At 37.9% G+C, this 21,611-nt stretch overlaps 1 protein-coding gene across 1 annotated transcript in view; it reads right to left on the bottom strand.

Annotated features, from left to right (window-relative positions):
• CMYA5 (cardiomyopathy associated 5) overlaps positions 1-21,611 on the bottom strand; it is a 92,936-nt gene that overhangs the window by 7,453 nt on the left and 63,872 nt on the right. The window contains exons 8-11 of the mRNA XM_033110234.1: positions 19,085-19,231; positions 17,842-17,989; positions 1,862-1,995; positions 532-631 (exon numbers count right to left, since the gene is read on the bottom strand). Coding sequence (XP_032966125.1) covers positions 532-631; positions 1,862-1,995; positions 17,842-17,989; positions 19,085-19,231 — 529 coding nt within the window. The remainder of the gene's footprint in view (positions 1-531; positions 632-1,861; positions 1,996-17,841; positions 17,990-19,084; positions 19,232-21,611) is intronic.

Genomic DNA, 21,611 nt, shown 5'->3' with positions numbered 1-21,611 from the left:
TGTGGGAGCTGGGGCCAGGGGTGAGCAAGAAAGTCTGAAAAGCCTGGAAATCCTACATGTGGCCAAAGCGAGAAACTCAAAAATATGTCACTCTCCTCTATTCCTTTTCAAATGGATGGATGCAAAATCTGGTTTGCTATTGAAAATCATAGAAGAATTAACCTGGATTCTTTTTTTCATTAAACCAAACACACAATACCTTATAACAGCCTATGTTTTACACAAACCATCTGTGCTTATATTTCCAATAAAAATATTGACATTTGCTCCAAGTTCTGAACTATCTTTCACTTTCCCCCTAGTAATGAACCATAACCAAACTGTATGGGTGTGTACACATTTATATTCAATACCATAACCTAGGCATGCTCATGGAACCAAAACGATGCACAGCAAGGCCACAATGAGGTGACACTGCCTCAGAATACTCTACTGTAGAAGCATCTCATACTTTTTGCTTCTATTAGGTTGGTGCAAAGGTTAAAATAATTGCAAAAACCGCACTTACTTTTGCACCAACCTAATACTTACTCTGTCAGCCGTCTTCTCTCAGTGAAGCTGATCACTGTCCCATTTGAGGAAATCTGCAGAGCAGGATGAGCCGTTTCTCTCAACAAGAGAAATCTGGTTCCTATTGAGATTAAGAAAAGAGGATTATAACATTGCCACAATGTCAAATGCTGTCCCTAGGCCAGGTCCCATAGTTCAGGCCTTAGTCTCCCTTTCCCCTGACATCAATATTCCCCACGCAGATCCACACTGAAAATTTCGTAAGGCAGTAGCGAGTACCAGGGGCTGGTTACTTCCACTGGTGCACCTCCTGTACCAGAGCTCACTCTGCTGTGCATACTTCTATGCTCCTTGCACCAGCAGCATCTACGTCAGCCAGAAATTAGTTAGAAATGCAGACTCCCAGGCCCCACCCCAGACCTACTGGCTCAGAATCGGTATTTTAACAAGAATCTCAGGAGATTCATGTACATGTTAAGTGTGAAGGTGCACTGGTGTAGCCTAAAGGAGTGGCCCTAAAAGTGGAAGGTACAGGCACCATGTTGGGAATGTAGGGAAAACATTTCCAGGCAGGCAGCCCTCCTGTCGTCTCTTAATAAATATCAGGCGGTCCCTAATTACATCACCCACGAGGCACATACACAAGTTTTGGCTGCTTAAACAAATCACTTAATGTGCCACCCTCCATCTTGTGCCATCTTTGGGTCCAGGATAAAATAATAAAATGATCACCTTTCCATTCCTCAGTTTTATTCACCATCATTGAGAACAGCTAAACATTTTTTTGTTGGCATCATCTGGGCATTTTCTCTAAAATGTCACTGAACCATTTTATCACCTCCTTGAATTATTCATTCATTCATTCATTCAACATTAATTGGCACAAACAATGTGGTAGGCACAAACAAATAAACAGAAGACTAAGACTGGAAGCTTGTTCACAGAGTTCACAACGTAATAAGATAAGAATATCCCCATCCCACACACATCTAAAACATACCCACGAATTCTGAGGCAAACAAGAGTCATCTGGGGAGATTAAAAGCACAGGTCAGAGCCCATCTCCGGATCTATTAGATCGGAATCTCCAGGAGTGGGGCTGGGGCATCAGTGTATTTTAAGCACCCTGACAGACTGCTAATGGGTAGCCAACCTCTCAACCTCTAAACCAGAAAAAAATAAAAGAAACATTTGACCCTTGACCATTCTTAGGTCCTCATGCCAAAAATCTAGCCCTGCCAGCAGCTTGGGGCCTTTAAGAAGTTGCTCTCTAGGATATCTTCTCTGGTTGGTGGAAGGGAAGGAATGGGAATGCTTAGAAATATTTTGCTGTGTACAAAGGAGAAAGTACCTCTGGTGGAAATGAGGGCAGCTTCACTCTGTTCGCTTGTCCCAAAAGCATTGATGGCTCTCACATAGAAAAAGTAATTATCATTGGGCTGGAGGTTGACCTTCAGCTGGAGTCCTTTGATTCCAGAGAAAGATCTAAATATAAAGGGAAAAATAATAATTTTAAATATAATACCACTGCTGAACGACTCATCATATTTCCATCCTATAGTGAATTGCAAATGAAAAAGGGGCCACATACTAAACCTGACAAGCTCAGGTGAGGCTAGCATGGCTGGCCTTACAAACTCAAGAGACCAAAATTAACTACATAGAATGGTCTGAACATAAAGATTCCAAACTAATGGCAGGTAGTCACATCCTGGGCCTATAGCTTCCTTGACAAAGGTCAATCTTTACCTAAGTGAGTCTGTCTATTGTCTTTTTGCATCTAAGATAACAGACCCTTGGAATGTCAGAGTAATCCCTTTTCCTGGACCCCTCAGGGCACAACCCACCCCACCGGAGCATAAGGCCACAGAACCTTGTTCCCTAAACACCATCTCTGTGTGCTGTAAAATGTTAATTATTCACTCTCATGTACTCACAAATATAAAAGAAGTATGTGATTCTCCCTCTGTTTTACTTTTTATCCACCCCAGAGCTTTATCTCTGCTTTGCTTTACCCCACCTCCTTAATCTACCACCAATGAATATCATGTGACCCTCCTTACATCTCCTTTGATTCTGATGCATAAAGTAAGCTGCAAAACTGCCCTTCTCTGGAGAATTTTTTTAATCCATTGAAATTTTGCTTCCGGGCAATTGTCATCAGTTTGGCTCAAATATACTCATGAAAATTCTCCATGGGTTTGGATGTTTCTTATGTCGACAGAATGAACATCTTTTGTTAAACAAATAACTATTTTTTCCCTCTCTTTTAATGCCCACCAGAGTTTGCAAGCAAGATTCTACAAGACAGTCATTGTTCACTAAGATTACTTTATTAAATCATTTCTATCTTTCTCAACTGTTGTCCAATATATGATTTCCAAAACGTCCTTTATAAAACCAGACAAACTTTTGTTTTAAAAATTCGGAAAACAGACTATCAGTTAATGAATCTCCAAGAGTATGTTATTTTCTTTATCAATTTTTGGCTCAGAGGGCACTTTTGGATTAAGACTATATTAAATCAATCTACAATACAAAGGACCCTAATTATCTTATTACCACATCTGGAATTGTGGAAAACTTAAGGTGAGTGATGATTTTGTACATGGCCACCATATTAAAGTTATAAAAACTGAAGATCTCTAAAGGAGACAATATTTTTTTAAGACAAGCTTAATCCTGGCAAGAAAAGAGAATTCTAATTGCCAAATAAAATCCCCCAAACTGCAATTCCTAAATCTCCCATTTACATCAAAAGAGAGTGATGGTAGTGGTATTTAACTGGCAGCAGGTTTGGCAAGCACACTGTAACAGCCCAACCGTTTAAACACTAATGGACTTGCTGGATTTGAAGATGGAGCTCTCCAAAGTTGCCAACGAACTAGAATTGTTTTGTGCCTTTTTTTCTCTTTGCTTTAATCTGCTTGATATCATGGCATAGAGCATTATACAAATAAAGCACACAAGTGCTCTTCCTTTCGCTTCCGTTTGGAGAAGACTTTAGAGAGAGTAACAAGTTAGGCTCCTTACTAATGAGAGAATTCCTAACTGGACTGCTCAAGAGCCAGGGTCCCGTTCCTGAGAGATGTGCATGAATAATAGTCAATGGAAACAATAGTACAATAGCCTTCATGTGCATGCTCAGAATAGGTGTTTTTTGTTTTGTTTTAATAATTGTTTGCTTTGTTTTTGTATTTCTTTCTGTTTGTTTTGTTTTTAATGAATGTACCACAAAAGCTTTAAAATCAAATGGTAGCCACTGCTCATCCACAGATACTTTTCCCCAGCTTATTTGTACTTCTGTTGACTAATTTTACTTCTCACTACGTACCTTAGAGAATAACATGAAGAACCAGGAAAAGGAATAAGTATCATTGACTCAGAAAACACGTGAATTTAGAAGTTTTTAAAAGCATAAAATCTGTACAGAGTAACAATCTCCCCCCTATTTCTAAAAGTACAAAAACTCCCAGTGTGTTCCTCAGAGGAAACGGGGGGAGAGAAAGAGAGGGGAGCAGCCTGGGTCTATTTGTATGTCTGCTATTTAGTGCCGGACACCAGAAAGGTCAGTGTAAACTCCTCAAATGTTGTTGGTGGTTATTTCAGAATCTACCACCTGACCAGGACCTCAGAGAGTACTATCTTTAGATGTGCTGAGAATGGATGGATGTAACTGAGCCACATGTCCGCAGACAACTAATTATGCTTCAGTTAATTAATGAAAAACATGTCCTATGATTGAGAATATATATCCTGATTAATATCAAGAATATTATTCTGGGGTAGACGTATTGCTTATTTTATTTGAATTGATGACTTAAGAGACATTTTAAATGTACATTAATTATAATAATATTATAATTAAAATATTTAATTGATCACTTATCATAGCTCAGTCCCTGTCTCTGGGGGAGGAGGAAGTGGCAGGGATAAGTGAGGAAATTTCATCTCTACAAACTGGAGGGAACATACTGGCTTCATTTTGTAGCAATCAGGTTGTTAAATGCCAAGGATGCTGTTTTTTGAGGGGTGTTTGCTCTTAAATTTTATGAAGTCTGTCAAGGAAGAAATTCCATACTATAGTCAACTGCATGCTATATCTTACCACTCATTTAAAAAATAAAGGTTTACAAGGTCCTGAAGCCAAATTATGGGATCAGATCCTGCTTTCAGTACCTGAACAGGTCATGAAGACTTGACAAATAAATATGCACAATGCCCTCACTGAATCTGTGAAAGAAAGTACCAGCACGAAAATGAAAGTAAGATAAAATGTGGTAGTGTTTTATTGTTTATAAGTTGTCATCTGATGCTCAAGCACCAAGAACAAAGCAAAGCAGCTCAGATATAAATGGTTCATTTCCACGACTATTTATTCTGTCTGACCTCACTTAAATGTCACAAAAGTCTTCAGGTCAGCTGTCCCTACTTTTCAGCCAAATGAAAATTTCAAAAATTTTGGAATTTGAAACCTGAAAAGTGGCACCCTTCCATAGATTATAATTTTTTACTTCAAAATACAATAACTTGAACCACATGACTTACAGTGAGCTTTGCAGTTTGTAGTAGAATTCAAATTCACAGAATATATACACTGAGGTAAGTGATTAGACAGCAAATGAAACACAAGTGGTTGGTGCTGAGGTAAGAAGCGATTTTAGCCTTATCAATAATATAACTGATCAATGTTAGAAGTCCAGACCAATAATAAAATTCAAAAGATCATAAGAAATATGAATCCAACAGTCTCAATTTGGGTAACAAGCATGGAATTTTCACTAAAAGTGCCACAGTGCAGTGGAAAGGGGTGATTTTATATGTGCCGTTTGCAGGAATGCGAGGGCAGGGAAGCATCTAAAAACTCTGACGCATCAGCCAGTTAGTTGACTGCTGGTGGAGCATAAGCACATCATGGAGTACTATCATGGAGCTCTGTGCTCAGCAGATTTTCAAAGGACTCCCACCCTGCTCATCTCTGCACTGTTAGGACAAAGGACATTTGTTATACTCCAATGCTGTAAAGCAGAGAGAAACAATGTAAAGGAGACCCACCGTCTCCTCAGAAGTCTGAAGGGCCGCCATATGAATGAGACTGGTCGCTTTGGATTTTTCAGAGGGCAAATGGGAGGAAGCAACTAGGAGGCTGACGTCTACCCAATATAATGAAGACCTTTCTAGCTTGAGCGCTTTCAATTAATGATGGACAATTGGGCAAGAATCATTTTACATGGGAATTGAAAAGTATCTTTATGAAGTAAAAAACCATTAGGGGCCTAATGCTTAATGGGAAAATACTAAAAGCATTCATATTAAGTCAGAGAGACAGACATGAGGTTAAAAAAAATGGGAGGTGGGAGGTAAAGTTGTTACTATTTGCAGATGATATAACTGTTATCTAGAAAACAAGAAAATCAACAGAAAAACTCTTACATAGTAAGAAAATTCAGTAAGATGGTTAGGAGTAAAACTAATATAAGAAATCAAAAGCTTTCATATACAAATAACAACAAAGATAAAACAAAAGAATGACCTTATTTAAATAGTAGCACCACAAAAGACCCCAAATAGCCAAAGCAATCTTGTGGAAGAAGATATCACACTCCCTGATTTCAAACTATACTACAAAGCTATTGTAATCAAAACAGTATGGTACTGGCACAAAAGCAGACACATAAATCAATGGAACAGAATAGAGAGCCCAGAAATAAACCCACACTTTTATTGTCAATTAATCTACAAGGAAGGGAGCAAGAATACAATGGGGAAAAGACAGTCTTTTCAGTACACGGTGTTGGGAAGACTGGGCAGAGACATACAAAAAAAAAATAAAACTGGACCACTTTCTTACAGCATGTACAAAAATAAACTCAAAATGGATTAAAGACTTAAATGTAAGACCTGTAACCATAAAACTCCTAGAAGAAAACATAGGCAGCAAACTCTAAGACATTAGTCTTAGTGATATTTTATTTTTTGGATATATCTCCTTGGGCAAGGGCAACAAAAGCAAAAATAAGCAAATGTGTTTATATTAAACTGAAAAGGTTTTCCATGGCAAAGGAATCCATCAACAGAATGAAAAGACAACCTACTGAATGGGAGAAGATATTTGCAAATGATATATCTGTTAAGGGGTTAATATCCAAAATATATGAAGAACTCATAAAAGTCAACATAAAAAAAATCCAATTAAAAAATAGGCAGAGGACCTGAATAGATATTTCTCCAAAGAAGACATACAGCTGGCCAACAGACACATAAAAAGATGCTCAGCATCACTAATCATCAGGGAGATGCAAATCAAAACCTCAATGAGCTATCACCTCACGCCTGTCAGAATGGCTATTATCAACAAGACAAATAGTAACAAGTGTTGTAGAGGCTGAGGAGAAAAGGGAAACCTCATGCACTACTGGTGGGATTATAAACTGATGCAGCCACTATGAAAGATAGTATGGCATTTCCTCAAAAAACTAAACATAGAACTAACTTAACCCAACAATTCCACTTCTGGGTATTTATCCAAAGAAAACAAAAACAGTAATTCAAAACAATATATGCACCCCTATGTTCATTGCAGCGTTATTTACAATAGCCAGATATGGAAGCAAACTAGGTGTCCATTGACAGATGAATGGATAAAGAAGATGTGGTATATATACATAATGGAATATTACTTAGCCATAAAAAGAATGAAATCTTGCTATTTGCAACAATGTGGATGGACCTAGAGGGTATTATGCTAAGTGAAATAAGTCAGACAGAAAAAGACAAATATCATATGATTTCACTTATATGTGGAAACTAAAAGCAAAATAAAACAGATGAACAAACAAAACAGAAACAGACTCATAAGATACAGAGAACAAATTACGTAAAATGGTTGTTAGAGGGATGGGGGACTGGGTGAAAAAGGTGAAGAGTATGAAGGGGTACAAACTTCCAGTTATAAAATAAATAAGGATGTAATATACAACATAAGGAAGGTAGTCAATATTATTGTATTAACTTTGTACAGTAATAGATGGTTACTAGATTTATCATGGTGATCATAAGGTATATAAATGTTGAATCATTATGCTTTATACTTGAAACTAATATAATACTGTATGTCAACTGTACCTTAATAAAAGAAGAATAGTGGCAACTATAACACAAATGCATAAGATTTATATGAAGAACAATTTTAAAGATGATACTTAGAGAGAAAACACAGAAAAGATTTGCACAAAGGGGAAGGCATATCAGTTCCTGGATAGGAAAATGCAACATCACAAAAATTTCAATTCTCCCTAAGTTAACCTACCAATTTAACATGATCTCTAAAAATACCAAATTGCCAGAGGCAGGAAGGTGCTAGATATAGAGCCACAATCGGATTCTAAAGATTATATAAAATATCAACTAGCAAAAAGAAAAAAGAAAAAAAGGCATGAAGAGGCAACCTACCCTATCAGAAATTCTAAATTACAAAGCTATAATATAAAAATGAAAACTGCATAGTACTGGATAAATAAATGAATTGATGGAACAGGTTATAAGGATCAAGAACAGAGTCAAACACACAGATATATAATAAGGGAAGCATTTCAAGTCAGAAGGGAAATTTCTGACTTGATGGAACAGCTGACTAGCCATACTAAAAAAGTAAAGTTGGATTCCCTATTTCACATTCGCTGCTGAAATAAATTCCAGATTACAAAATATCTAGTTTTTAAAAAGGATACTACAAAAAACATGGGAGAATATAAATAATGTATATATATATATATATATATATATATATATATATATATATATAGAGAGAGAGAGAGAGAGAGAGAGAGAGAGAGAGAGAGAGAGAGAGAGAGAAGGGATTTTAAAATGTATGTTTTAGATTTTAGTTAAAAAACTAAAGTATATTTTTAAAAAGAGAATGATAAATTCAACTAAATTAACATTAAAAATATACATGAAAAAATATTTGCAATTCATATCATTGATGAGGGCTAATGTTCTTTAAAAAACAAAGAGCTTCTACAAATCAATAAGAAAAAATACTATAATCCAACAGGAAAAAATAGGTAAAGGCAATGAACAATTCATAGAAAAGGAAGTACATGGCTCCAAAATATATGAAAAAAATGTTCAACCTAATAGAAATACACAATTAGCTATAATAAGATACTATTTTCTACCGATCAAATTGCCAATGGCCAAAAATTTTATCACATCCCATTTAGGCAAGGGTCTGAAGAACCAAACACTCTCATGTGCTGCTAGCTGAAGTGTAAACAACCTTTATGGAGACAGTATGATAATAGCTATCAAAATTCAAAATGTGCATACCTTTTAACCAGTCATTCTACTTTTAGAAATTTATCTCACAGATATACTTAGACAGGTTTGAAAGGATATATGTACAAGGTGTTTTTCTGCAGTACTGTTTGTGATAGCAAGAGAATGAAAACAACTTAAATGTCTCTCAATTGGTCAAATAAGTTCAATTATTTTCTTAAAACAGAATACAATGGAATTGTTTTTGCAAATGAGGCAGTTCCATGTGTACTGACATTGGACGCTAACCAAGAAATATTTTTAAACAAGAAAAGCAAAGTGGTAGAAATATATATAGTATGCTACCATGTGTCGAAAACATATAGATGCTTGCATATGCATAGACTATTTTAAAGGATAAGTATGAATCAGGTAATAGTATTTGCCCTGGAGAAGGGAATTGAGTCGGTGAAGTATAGGTTGAAAGGAGACTTAATTATCACTGTATTCCCTTTTGTATCATGTAAATTTATACCATATGTAGACATTATCTACCCAAAATTAATTAAATATTTTACTTTTGAGCTAATTACAACCTCAAGAGCTCAGGACTTGATTGAACGTGTTTTGCAGACTGCACATTAGTTTGAACTTTATAAAGTAGCTTCTCTAAAAATTTGATAATTCAACAATTTGTGTGGAATGGAAAGAAGGAATGTGCCTGGGCTTAATGTAAACTGAGGGACTAGTAAATGGCTGTCCTCTGTACTGCCATGTCTAACACCTAGATCTAAGCATATTTTCTCCCAGAGGAGGGGTGTGGCACGTGTACAAACAATATGGAGGAATCCAGTGCCATGACTCCTGAGCAGCCTATGGATGGTGTTTCACTGCAGTACAAAACAGATGGTTAAGTATAATTGTTTTTTAAAAACACAGTGGGCTCTTCCTGGCGTTCCTGTTGCAGCACCAACAGTCAGCCTATTCTGCTCAATATCATGTAATGTGAACTGTGAACAGAGCACACTGCTGGGCCCTATGGGGACCAGCTAGTGCAGGAGGGTTTCCCAAACCTGCCTGGGCATATTAGACCTTCTGAATCAAAATCTCTTAAGAGAGGCCTGTGAATCTAAACTTTAACAAACATCCTAGTTGATTTTTATGATCAGTTAGGTTTGGGAAACAATCATAGGAAGTGTGAGGTAAGAAGAGGTGGGAGGGAGAAACAGGAAAAAGAAGAGAAATCCATGAGAACACAAAGCAACATTAAACACAAGAACAACCAACTAAATAGTTCTAGCTGTTAGCAGTCATTTATAAAAACTTTAACTGTAAATATGAAACTTTTTGTTTAAGATGAAAAAAATTGGTTAAATCAGAATTAAGGAGAAAATTCTTTATATATTGATTTTCATTTTTTTTAAAACCTTGGCACATAAAATTATTCGGAAAGGACTATTTTTCTTTTGATAAATGAGGATATTATGAGACCTGACAATTAAGTTCGCAAACTCACCCTAGAAAAAGTGCTACATACCTCATTGCTGAATATCACTACAGTAACCTTTGAAGTACTCCCCTTGGGAAGCTATGCACTGATGTCAGTGCCTAGTCCACCCTTCAAAGCAATTTTGGAACTCTTTCTGGAATGGCCATCAGAGCTGTCGTCGTATTACCCTTGATGTCCTGAATATCATCAAAATGTCTTCCTTTCAATATTTCCTTTATCTTCAGGCAAAGAAAGAAGTCACTGAGGGCCAGATAAGGCAAATAGGAAGGGTGTTCCAATACAGTTATTTGTTTACTGGCTAAAAACTCCCTCACAGGCAGTGCCATGTGACTTGGTACATTGTTGTGATGCAAGAGCCATGAATTGTTGGCAAAAAGTTCAGGTCGTTTTCGCCTAACTTTCTCACGTAGCCTTTTCAGCACTTCCAAATAGTAAACTTGGTTAACTGTCCAGTTGGTACAAATTCATAATAAATAATCCCTCTGATATCAAAAAAGGTTAGCAACATTGTTTTGACTCTTGATTTGGACTCATGGAACTTTTTTGGTTGTGGAGAATTGGCTGACTTCCTTTGTGCACTTTGATGCTTTGTTTTAGGGCCGTATTGTTACACCCATGTTTCATCACCAGTGATAACATGGCCCAAAACATCATCCTGCCTCTCCAAAAGGTCTTGGCAAACTTCGACTTTCCTTTGCTTTTGTTCATCAGTGAGCTCCTTCGGGAGCATTTTTGCACACACCTTTCTCATGCCAATATTTTCAGCTAAGATTTTTCTAACTGTTTATCGATGTTTACTTGATCTGCTATGCTTCTCAGAGTCAGCCAACTATTTGGATGCACAATTTGACAAATTTTTGCAGTTCTACTTGTTATCGTCTGCCCTGACCTCTCTTCTTCAGTGACATGTTCTCTCCCCTCAGAAAAACGTTTAATCCATTTGTACACTGCCGTTTTCTTCATGGCATTATCCCCATGAACTTGGCCTAACATGTCCCTGATTTCACTTCTACTCTTGCCAAGTTTAACAAGAAATTTGTTCGTTGCTCTAATTCAAGCTCAGATATTCTCGTGACAGCACATGAAAAAATGCAACAATAATGAATGCCACTCAGCAAGACACTGCCACACATCGACACACACACAGCTGTGAGACCCTGATATACCAAGGTTATGAAACCTTACCGAGCTGTTTGTATAGTGCTGCCAATGTAAGCGCACGTGGCAAGTTTGCAAACTTAATTGTCAGACCGCGTATGAGACTCCGTGTTAACTAAACATCACTATTAGTTCATAATAGTGTAGAAACATAACATGAGGGATGAATGTGACCAAACATGAGATTCAGGCTTTCCTGTACTTAGAATTTCACAAAATCAAAGTGAGCCACAGATTCTAGCAGAAGGATCCTGGGTTTTTGTTTTCTCTATAGTTACCCTCCAAAGCCTGAATGATGCCATTTATATTTCAGACAGAGAATCCCAGGAGTCTAGTAACATTCATTCCTCTGGAACCTCTAATCTCTCCTTTACCACTCCAAGGCCACATATGTGGACAATTCCTTGAGGTCCCATAGAAATGCCTGCATGGAATAGTGATTTAACATTATGCTTTCAAGATCCCACTTAAAAAATGGTTACATAGGGAATGTTTTTTTTCTTCTTTTGTAAAACTGCTTTTAAAGACAATCACTATTATCTTGTTCAATAGCCCTTATATAAAGATCTACATGAGAAATTCATCTTAGAGCTGAATGTCAGGAAATATAATTGTCTCTCTTAGTGAAATGTTGCGCTTCCTTTTTAAAAGAGATGAGTTATGTAATCTCTTTCTTTCTCCCTCTTGCTCTCTCCTGTTTTCACCTTAGCTGCCAGGAAGTTCAGATTTAAATTTTATGTTCCATTGAGATACTGTTCTTAGCCTGTGGTTTCTGATACAACTTCCTAACCCCTACATTACCTGGCTCTTGTTCTTACAGAGTTGTTTTTAATGGTTCTATTATGTCTGGGTCTTTCATTGTGAGCAACTTGAATACTTTTGGAAATTGACAGAACATAAGTTAGAAGTGATGAAACAGTTTGGGTTTCCACTGACTGGGGTTTTACTCTACAACCAGGAGGCATATAGGATTTTAAATGATCAAAGTTAAATGAGATTCATTTGGGGAGAAAGATTTAGGAAAAGCTGAAAGCCAAGAATGTTGGCGGAGTAGGGATCACCTTCAGATTACTCGCTCTCCCCAGGGCTCCTCACAGACAGGGATATTACAACCTGGGTCAGGAAAGCAATACTATATAAAGATTGGCTATTACCTCATAATTACTTAATGAATTTTGGTCCAATCATGTTCAGTGACCTTCTTGTCACCCTGTGAAGCCAGCACGGGCAGGAATGACTGTCTCCTTCACCCACACATTGCGGAAAAGGTCAAATCATATAAATACTGTGTGCTAACCAATTGCACCACTGGATGCAATATACAGATGATGTATATAATTTTATTAACCAATGTCACCCAATAAATTTAATTTAAAAAATTTTTTAAAGAAAAGAAATAAAGGTCAAATCACTTGCCGTTGACCGTTGGCCAGTCATCACCTACCCAGCTAAAAGCTTAGTAAAAAGTTTTTAAAAAAAAAAATGCTGGGATTTTTCATCTCTGTTCCGGCACAAAGTTCACTAGGAAACTCACCCTTATTTGCCCTTATTGTACAGATGGAGTGGCAGGTGTCCCCAGCTGGAACACCCAACTATGACAGACAATTCTGTTCTTCCCCTATCACATGTGGCCCCAAAAGCTGGAAGCAGGAGGAATGTGAGCTCGCAGGTCCAGCACCCAGAGCCCAATAACCTCTACCCCGTACCCTTCAAGGGTCTCCCTGTTCAAAGCTCAGACAAGGCTGAGGAGCAGGAAGTTCATTATCAGCTACTTTTGTGGCATATTGAGTCTCACAGATTTGTCATTCAGTACACAGTTTCTTGCTGTACAGCCCACACAGCTAATCCCTGTACTATATTTCTCTCAGTTTTCCCTCCTCCACCCACAGTTCTGCTGACTTCTCTCCACACAGGAGAGACAGAACAGCTGAAGAAACAGCCGAGCGGTGGAAAATTTTTTAAAGTGTTTTGAGCTCACCCAACCTGAGGAGAGCATTCAAAGAAAAACAGGAAAGGGTGAGTAGGAGCTCCCTCAGCCCCCGCACACAAGCCAGGGATTGTCACTCCCGCCCACCCCCAATCCCAACAGGGGCTGACTGCTGGGTCTGAGCCACCGTGCCCACACACAAAAATATGCAAATGTGTTTTCTGTGAGGATTATGGAATGGAGGCAATTGCTTGGCTATTTCAGATACCAAGTCATGGAACTTAGGGGCACAGTAGGCCATTCCATTCAAACACCCACCATCAGACTTCAACCAGCACCTTTGGTCTTAAACCAAATATTTGGAATATCTGGAGGCCATCATACTGGGAGAATGAGTGCAGTTCTTAAAATGGGTGTGTTTCTGTTCTGGCAACTCAAATTAGACTCCCTAATCTAAAGAGTAATCAATATCTCTGTGTATGTGTTTTCATAGTACTCATCCTTTTCTTCCTCATTTCATTTCCTTTCAACTTCCTTCCTACTCCGGACCAGAGATTTTAAGGCTATCTGTCTTTTCAGGGGTTGGTGTGAAGTCATTTAGTTCTTAGTTCTCTTTAGTTCTCTCTCTCTGCTCTGCTAGAGATTCCAGCCAGTTAGATGACCTGAAGTTGGCAAGGGCAAAAGGGGATCGGCTAATCCCATCATTCATCCACTTATTCATTCACTAAACAGATAGTTATTGATTATCTACACAGATAAGGTCCCCATCCTCACCCAGCCAAACTGAGCCACATCGAAAAGAAGTAATCTTTGATCTCCCTCACCGCCCTGAAGTGGCCTCTGGATCCACTTTTGGATCTGGTTTAGCATGGGGTTTTTGCATAAAACCCAGAACCCACGTAGCGGCTAATGGAACTAATGGATAAACAAGATTCACTATCAATGATCCATGAAAAGGTTTCCAGCCTACAGATTAGACTAGTCCCAGCTCCTCATTAATTATCCAAGCACTAAAATTCACTTGTCACCATTCTTCTTTAGTTTGCTAGCACAGTTTATTTTTTTCCCATTTTAAATAAGAGATTAGCCTGAAAGCTGGCCTAACTTATCTTGTTGGTATATTATGTGTTCGATGCTAACTGGTATTTACCCATTCAGGGAACACATATTTAGTGAGTAGCTACAATATACCAGACCCTGTCCCAGGCACTAAGGCTGCCACTGTACATAATGACCCCTTCATGGAGCCAGCAAGTGAGTGGGATCAGACAACCCTTGGCTTGCTGTTCTTTCCAAGACACAAAATAACTTTAATTATGCACTGCCAGGCAGGAAACCAAAGTGAAGAATGTGGTTCTAAGAGAATGGAAAAGTAGGAATTGTCTGCATTGGTTGACTAGAGGTGATGGAGTTCTGAGGTTCTTTGTCTGTCGATTCCATTGTCTGAGTAGCTGACTACGGCTGACATCTTAGAGATTGAACAATATAGATTACAGTTAATGTTTTGCAGAGTTTTGAACCATCTGATACTAAAAGGCAAATTTTAAATTGGTTGTAAGAACCGGATGATCAAAAGACCTAAGACACATGGCCACTCCAGAGGAGAATTTTCCTTCCCTCCTGAACTCCTAAATTGGAGAACCAAAAGAAATACAAATGAGTTGCAGCCCTGAACCTCTGAGATTAAGGACGAATTATTTCATAGTCTGTTGATGCCAACCTGGGGTATACGGCATTGAGGCTTCTCTGTTGATGAGGGATAACTCTGACGGTCTGTCAGCAACAGGCTTAGCAAATGGGCAGTTAGTGATCTTCGGTCAACAGAAGTTTGCTTTCTTCAAAAATCATCTGTTTTCAGGCCAGTAGGGATCCAGAGCCTGGAGTGTCATCCCGGGGCTGTGGATTGGACATACCATTCCACCTTTTGGCACTGAGGGGTCTTTTAGCACCTAATTGGAAAACAGCTTCATCTCTCACACAGCTCCAAACTCTCTACAAGACTCTGCATGTGGAATTCCCCTTCATTTCTAATCTTGCTGGACTATATCCATTCAAAAGCGGATGCTTGTATTGTTTCATAACTACTATAAACTTCTGCTTATCCAGCCGCTCAGATGCTCTCCTTTAACGGGAAAAATAAAAATGAACCCACTGGCAAAGTCTCAAATAGAATAAACGAATGACTAGTCATGTTGTAATAAACTCAATTTTTGTCTTAGTGAACTTGGTGGATGGCCATTGCTCCCCTACAAATGGAACTGTCATTTGTTTCTTTGGCTTTGAGAGAAGGATTTATGTGGAATGCATTGTTCATTGTTGGTATCAAATCAACCATTGTTTTTGTCTTGAGGGCCCCCAGAATGATCAGAGAAAGGAAAAACATTAATCAAAGGGGTTTTGAATGGTACTGCCTTCTCTTTTTACATCTATGTTTTCCATGTGACAAAGGAAACTAAAGATACACAACAACTCCCAGTTGTCAGGCTGCTGAAGTATGCTAACTAACTCTGCATAAGGACGCAAGTTTTAGAGCGAGTAGAAAGAATAAGATCTGTGCTTGAATCCTGACTCTAAACTCTCGCTCCATCATTTGACACCTTGGCCAAATTATTTAAACCTCCCTGAGTCTCATTTAATGGAGCTCATTTGCTTCTAGGATTGTTGAGGAGGTTGAATGAGATTTAGCACAGTTCCCAGCATGCTGAAGGCCCTCAATGGATGCAACTTCACCTTCCACCCCCCTGTCCCTTCTCCCTGTAGCCACATTTATGAGATGACATCACAGTGTCTTTACTGACATCACTCTAGGTCTCAGAGTTTCCAGATTTCTGCTGATTTAAGAATCCAACTATGCTGATATTATCTATACAGATGCCAGCTGGGGACTGATGCCATATCAAGGATGAGTCATTTCAGAGCACTCCTTAAGAGCCTGATCTTGCCTCGGAGAGAACTGGTTTTTCCTCACTGATGATAAAGAATGAGGGAGAGACAGCCTTGGGAGAAAAGGTCTGGGACTCCCCTAAGTGACATTAAACAGGGGTTAGCAGCTTGGACTTTGAAATCTTACAAAACAGAGTTTGAATCCAGATTGCCACTAACTAGCTGAGTAGCCTCTCGAAGCATCTGTTTTCTGTCAGAGTTCTCGTGAAGACTAAATAAGGCAATGTACATACATAAAGCATTTAGGACATTGACTTGGCACATAGTAAATGCTCAATAAAAGTCAGTTATAATCCCTCTATTTGTGTCTCTGTCTCTGTCTCCTTCACTCTCCCTCCCTGTTTCCTCTCTCTTTTTCTCCTCTTCCCTCTTCTGTCTTGGCCTGATTTCACCTCTCAACCATTTGCTGAGCACTGAAGCCTGCCTTCCAGTAATTGGGAGGTAAACTGAGATGTTGTTTCTTGTACATTTACGAGGTTGTCACTTCTGCTGAAATGCCTACATCCCACCCATACACACCCCACTCAACATAAATTTATCCTTTGATCATTATTTTGTGAAGCCTGTCTTCACATACTTGAAAGAAACTATAATTATTGCTCAGTCATATGAAACCTCACATCATAACTAAATACAAAGTTGTTGATTGATCATGAAGGTCAGAGCTTAATAATACACTTTATTAAAAAGCTGTCTAATTTGATACCATTATTTCTAAGTTCCATATCCTACCGAAATAGTTTATCTCAGTAAATTTGGTTTAAAAAAGCTAAAAATGTCTCTATCAAAATATGAATATTAATAATAATGGTGTGAATTTTCATCATGGAACATGAAGCTGCCCTACTGCCCGGTAGTGGAGGTTAAGAAAACACCACCTCAGTAAGTGTATTAACATTTGCCAAATGCCCATTGGATGCGCAGGCCTTTGTTGATAAATTTTTGCTTCATAATTTTACTGAGAAAGCTTTACATTTCTTTTTTCCTGCAAAAATCTCTAGAGTCTTCATTCTCTTAGAGAGGCAGGTATGTCTCTGTGATGATACATATGTAATTAGCTCCTTTATATTAGCAATACATAATCACAGAGACATTCAAATTTACATTTTACATTGCACATTACAAAAATGTGTTTACATTGTACACAAGGTCACTATTAATTTCCTGAGTTAGGTGGTACCTACCCTGATATAACTACTGAAAAGTGCATAAAATATACATAAATCCTGTGTAATGACTCAAGTTAAATATACCTCAAAGCATGTTCCATCTTATTAAAATTCAAATATATTTTTCTTACAAGGGAGTTATTATTCTGCATTGTAGCATGTTCTTTATTACAAACTTGGAATTCACTGATGAATAATGATGGGATTGCAAATCAAGACAACTTAATTAGCTCAGCAGGATTTTAGGAAGCTTTTCTCCCTCTGTGAGCATAAGCTCAGAGATTAGTTTAGGGACCTAGGTTGGGTTCCTGGCACCCCAGGCTCTCTATGGAGAGGTGGGACCTCCCCATGGAGAGGGACCTTACCTGAGGCCCTCGCCTTCTGGAGAGCGCTGTTTGCAGTACTCCAGAGTGTAGGTCTCAGTGGCCTCCATGTTGGCAGGCTGCCATCGGATGGTGGCCGTATTCCAACACACGGTACAGTCCTCAGCACGGATCACAGGGGTGGAGGGTGCTGTGGAGAGAGAACCAAGTCAATTAGGGGCCAATCAATGCCAGTTCTGCTTCCCTGGTACCTTGGGAAGGCTGCTTAAACATGATTTTATTTTTATTTTTGATTAAAAAACACATTCTGGGTTAAAAACCCAAAAAGTATAAAAATTTGTATAGTGAAAATCTCCCTCCCACCCCTGCCTTCCAAATTGCCCAGTTTTCACCCATCCTCAGCCTCCAACATTAGCTTTCTATAAATCCTCCTTGAGTTTCCTTATACATATACAAGCAAATAAAAATAGATTCTTGTCCCCCTCCCTTTACACAAAAGTTAGCCATGATCTTGACTTTCCAAAGTGCTCAATGAATATTTGTTATAAAAGGCAAGAAGAAAACATGAAATGGTGGGAGTAAGTCATTTCTTCCCCTGAGGTAGTTATACTTATCTTAAAGGCCAACTAGGCTGATGCTATAGCGACTTCAGCTCCGTGAGAAGACTCTATCATGAGAATGCAATCCCAGCTAACACCATCACTGAAAAACCTTTTGGGGTTTTCCACATGATGAAACCTAAGCTTCTTACCTTAGCAAATGTGACCTCTATACACTAGACTTTCTCATCTCATATCTTTCCTCTCTTTGTTCATAAGTCAAAGAAACAATACCAAATTTCTTTTTGTGTCTTGCACACTCTATACTGTTTCTTATCTTGATGCTTCTGCTCACAGAATTTCTTCAAAAGAAATACACTCCTTTAACACTTTACTTCCTACTAATTCTTTAAAGGATTTCATTCAGGCATTAGTTCTAGGAAGCCATTCCTGATTCTGCCCCTGCTCCAGGCTATCTCAGATACCCGTCTAGAGTGTTCACGTAATAACCTGAGCATAATTGGATCATGGCCTTTACCACAAATTTTTTATGACCATGTTTTCTATCTCCCCCGTTTGACTATGAGTTTCTTGAGAACAGGAACCCAGTCTTATTCATCATTGTATACCCAGCACTTCACAACACCCAGCTTATAATAGGTGCTTAACAAATGCTTATTGATTGATCTTAAAGGTCCGTGAAGAATTCCGGATTGCCTCCTACCACCCCCGTAACATCTCCTTACCTGTTCTGAAAATTGCCCTTTCGCTGGGCAGGCTACAACCCGTGAAGTTCACAGCCATTACCCACACTTGATAGCATCGGTCAGGTTCCAAATCTTCAAAAATGCAGTAGCTTTCTTTCACTGTGACTCTGTATTCTTCTACCAAGTCTAGCATGAAACACAATCATAAACTCTAGGGTGTTTTCCAAAGTTAACTGACAGTTCTAGCTATTGAAAAAAATTGGTCTACAACTTTTTTCAGTGGAAACCCAAACCGATAAACTTACAGATATCATTATGTGATAGCTAGCATTTTAGAACCCATAAAAAAGTAATAGCATTCTAAAAAGAGATATTTAGAATGACATTGTATTACTTGTGAACAGAAAACAGTAGCATATTAATAAGATTCTGAGCGCCATGTACCACAATTAAAATAACTTATTTCAATAGCAAATACTAAAATTGCACGATTTATGTTAGCTTAAATCTCAGTAATACATTCTCAAGATAATTCTTAAGAAGCAATGCCAATATTTCAGGAGAGTATGTAATAAAATAAGGATAAACTCATGTTTTCTAAACTTATGATGGTATAAAGCATCTTTATAGATTAGTAAACCATTTTAGTATTCAGTATGATTTTTAGTTTCAAATCTTGGTTCTTTTTCATGAATTCCAGAATTCTTTCAACTAGGGATTTCCACAATTTGTATTATAGAAATACCTAAATAACTTTGATAGGTCATAAACTATTCTAAGAAGTGACTTTGTTCAATCAAGACATTTCCTAAAATTTCTTATGTTATTTTATTTTCAATATTTTAGTAGTAAATATTAATACCATTCTTAACACCTCTCCCATGGGCCAATCTGATTATTCTTACCGAAATTTTCTCTCCTTAAAAAGAACGATTTTCTTTTTTAAATTAGCCTATGACAATTTCAGTTATCTTCCCTTATTACTCTTGAATGTCACATCTTCAGAACCCTTCCACTTAAGAAACACAGATTGTTTCCTTTTAAAGGAAATTTAGGAGTTTTTCAACTCAGCAGTTTTCTTTAATTGCACGTCTCTTTCCCAATGAGCTATACTTTGGTTTAAATAATGTCATAAAGATTTATACACTGCAAAATATTTCCCCATAGCCTATAAACTGTGACTGCAGTTTCCAACAAAATCATCCTTTCAGGCTAAGTCCTGTTACCTCAGTATTCCTTTTATCAATGCACATAACGTATGTTACTGGAGACTTACTTCACACAGCACTGTATCACAGTGTAGACCATAAGATTAACTAACTGGCATTAACAGAGTTCAAGGCATTGAATGAAAGAGACACAGCACAGGTAAGTGTTTGGGGGAGGTATGGGGAGATGACACACTTTAAAAAAGTACTCCGGGCAATAAATAGTTGCTAAGAGGAATCTTGGAAAGCCGTCAAGTTCCATGATCTAACCGGATATATAGCGAGACGAAGAGTGGTACAATGGTCTCCCCCTTATCTGAGGGGGATACATTCCAAGACCTCCAGGGGATGCCTATATATACGATTCAGTACAAACCACAAACACTATTGAACTTTATATATACTATGTTGTTTCTTATACATACCAATCTATGATAAAGTTTAATTTATAAATTAGGCACAGCAAAAGATTAACAACAATAACATAATAAAATATAACAATTATAACTATATATTGTAATAAAAGTGATGTGAATGTAAATGTGGTCCTCTCTCTCTCTCTCTCTCTCTCTCTCTCTTTCTCTGTAAAAATACCTTATTGCAGTATACTCATCTTTTCACCTAAAGGAATCACTTAATTGCCAGCACAACTACTCTTGCATTTTGGGGCCATTATTAAGTAAAATAAGGGATTGCTGAAAACCAGTACTGTGACATCAGGACAGTCAATCTAAAAGCCAAGATGGCAGCTATTATGTGGATATGTTGGACAAAGGGATGATTCACATCCCAGGCAGGAAAGAGTGAAACAGCGCAAGACTTCATCATACTACTCAGAATGGTACACAATCTAAAACTAATGAATTGTTTATTTCTGGAATTTTCCATTTAATATTTTCAGACTGAGATTGACTGTGGGTAACTGAAACCTTGGAGAGTTAAACCTCGGATGAGGGAGGACTACTATATAACAAAACAAACACAGAGTCAAGCAAACAAAAATATAAGCTTTGCAGGCTGAAAGACCAATGTTTGAATCCAGCCCCTGTCATGCGTAAGGTGTGTGGCCTTGGGCAAATTATTTAACCTCACAAGATTTTCTAATTTGCAAATGGGGATAATATTACTTATCTTGTTGTGGTGTGACAACTATATGGTAATAGGTTCCCAAGAAAATAGGAATTCTTATGGACAAACATAACCAACTTTACACTATGCCTATGGTTGCTTTTCTTACTTTTTTCATAATTTAAATAAGAATCATATAACATCTCAAAAGACTTAAATGTTGGTAATAGTGAAATATAACAAATTCCTTATTACAAATCGGGTTCCTGTGGCACATCAATCCTGTCACA

Source organism: Rhinolophus ferrumequinum, chromosome 7 (assembly GCF_004115265.2).
Source record: "Rhinolophus ferrumequinum isolate MPI-CBG mRhiFer1 chromosome 7, mRhiFer1_v1.p, whole genome shotgun sequence".
NCBI classification, from domain to species: Eukaryota; Metazoa; Chordata; class Mammalia; order Chiroptera; family Rhinolophidae; genus Rhinolophus; species Rhinolophus ferrumequinum.
Note: the sequence above shows the minus strand (reverse complement) of the source record. Positions and strands in the feature narration are given on the sequence as shown.